The sequence below is a fragment of the Perkinsus marinus genome (assembly GCF_000006405.1).
Source record: "Perkinsus marinus ATCC 50983 genomic scaffold scf_1104296962926, whole genome shotgun sequence".
In the NCBI taxonomy this organism is placed as follows: Eukaryota; Perkinsozoa; order Perkinsida; family Perkinsidae; genus Perkinsus; species Perkinsus marinus.
Window position 1 is genome coordinate 553 of NW_003205253.1, and position 691 is coordinate 1,243.

At 45.6% G+C, this 691-nt stretch overlaps 1 protein-coding gene across 1 annotated transcript; it reads right to left on the reverse strand.

The window, feature by feature from the left end:
* Positions 1–226: 226 nt before the first annotated feature.
* Positions 227–395, reverse strand: Pmar_PMAR002443 (hypothetical protein; the record flags this gene model as incomplete). Its single annotated transcript, XM_002771390.1, has 1 exon — positions 227–395. A coding segment is annotated over one exon (169 nt), but the record flags the coding sequence as incomplete, so codon positions are not given.
* Between the last annotated feature and the right edge of the window lie 296 nt (positions 396–691).

Sequence of the window (691 nt, forward strand, 5' to 3'; positions counted from 1 at the left end):
CAAAAGGGGGTATCAATAGTACTAGTTCATCTATCAGCTGCTTACTGGCCATTGGTGGGCCTCTCTCGGACGGGACGTCCGACACACCATAGAACCTGGGATTTAGGATCCCACATTTAATCATACCATATACCTAGGATTTAAGATCCCGCACTTAATCATATCATATTCTCAATTTAATATCAATACTGGACTTAGTTGGTAACGTCGGCATCTTCGAGTTTACCGTCGTGCTCGACCTCGACATCATCCGGTGGGATTACACCATTCTTATCGTAGGAATCATACGGAGGTAGATCATCTTGAATCAAGAATTGATCAAGATTCTTGATCGTCTCGTTCATAATACTTACGTAGATTGAACCGTCCTTCGACATAAGGTAGAGGGGTACCATCTTCGCCCTGCAGATTGAAGGCTTCAATCTGCACAGTGTACCGTCTTGATTCTTTCGAGTGGTAATATAGGGGCCCTGCCAACCACTCTCTTGCTTGTGACTCCTCATCCGGAACCTAAGGACTTTGTCGTCTACATCAATAGTCGGGTCGGGGCCTCGTTGTTGGGTAGCTCGTTGCATCCTCTGTCGAACTCTATCATTTCGCTCCTTCCAGAGGTCGAAGTAGTCAGTCATGCTTTGGCATCGTCGCTCATAGATTTTTCCGCATAGCATTTGTAGATCAGACTCTAGAACAT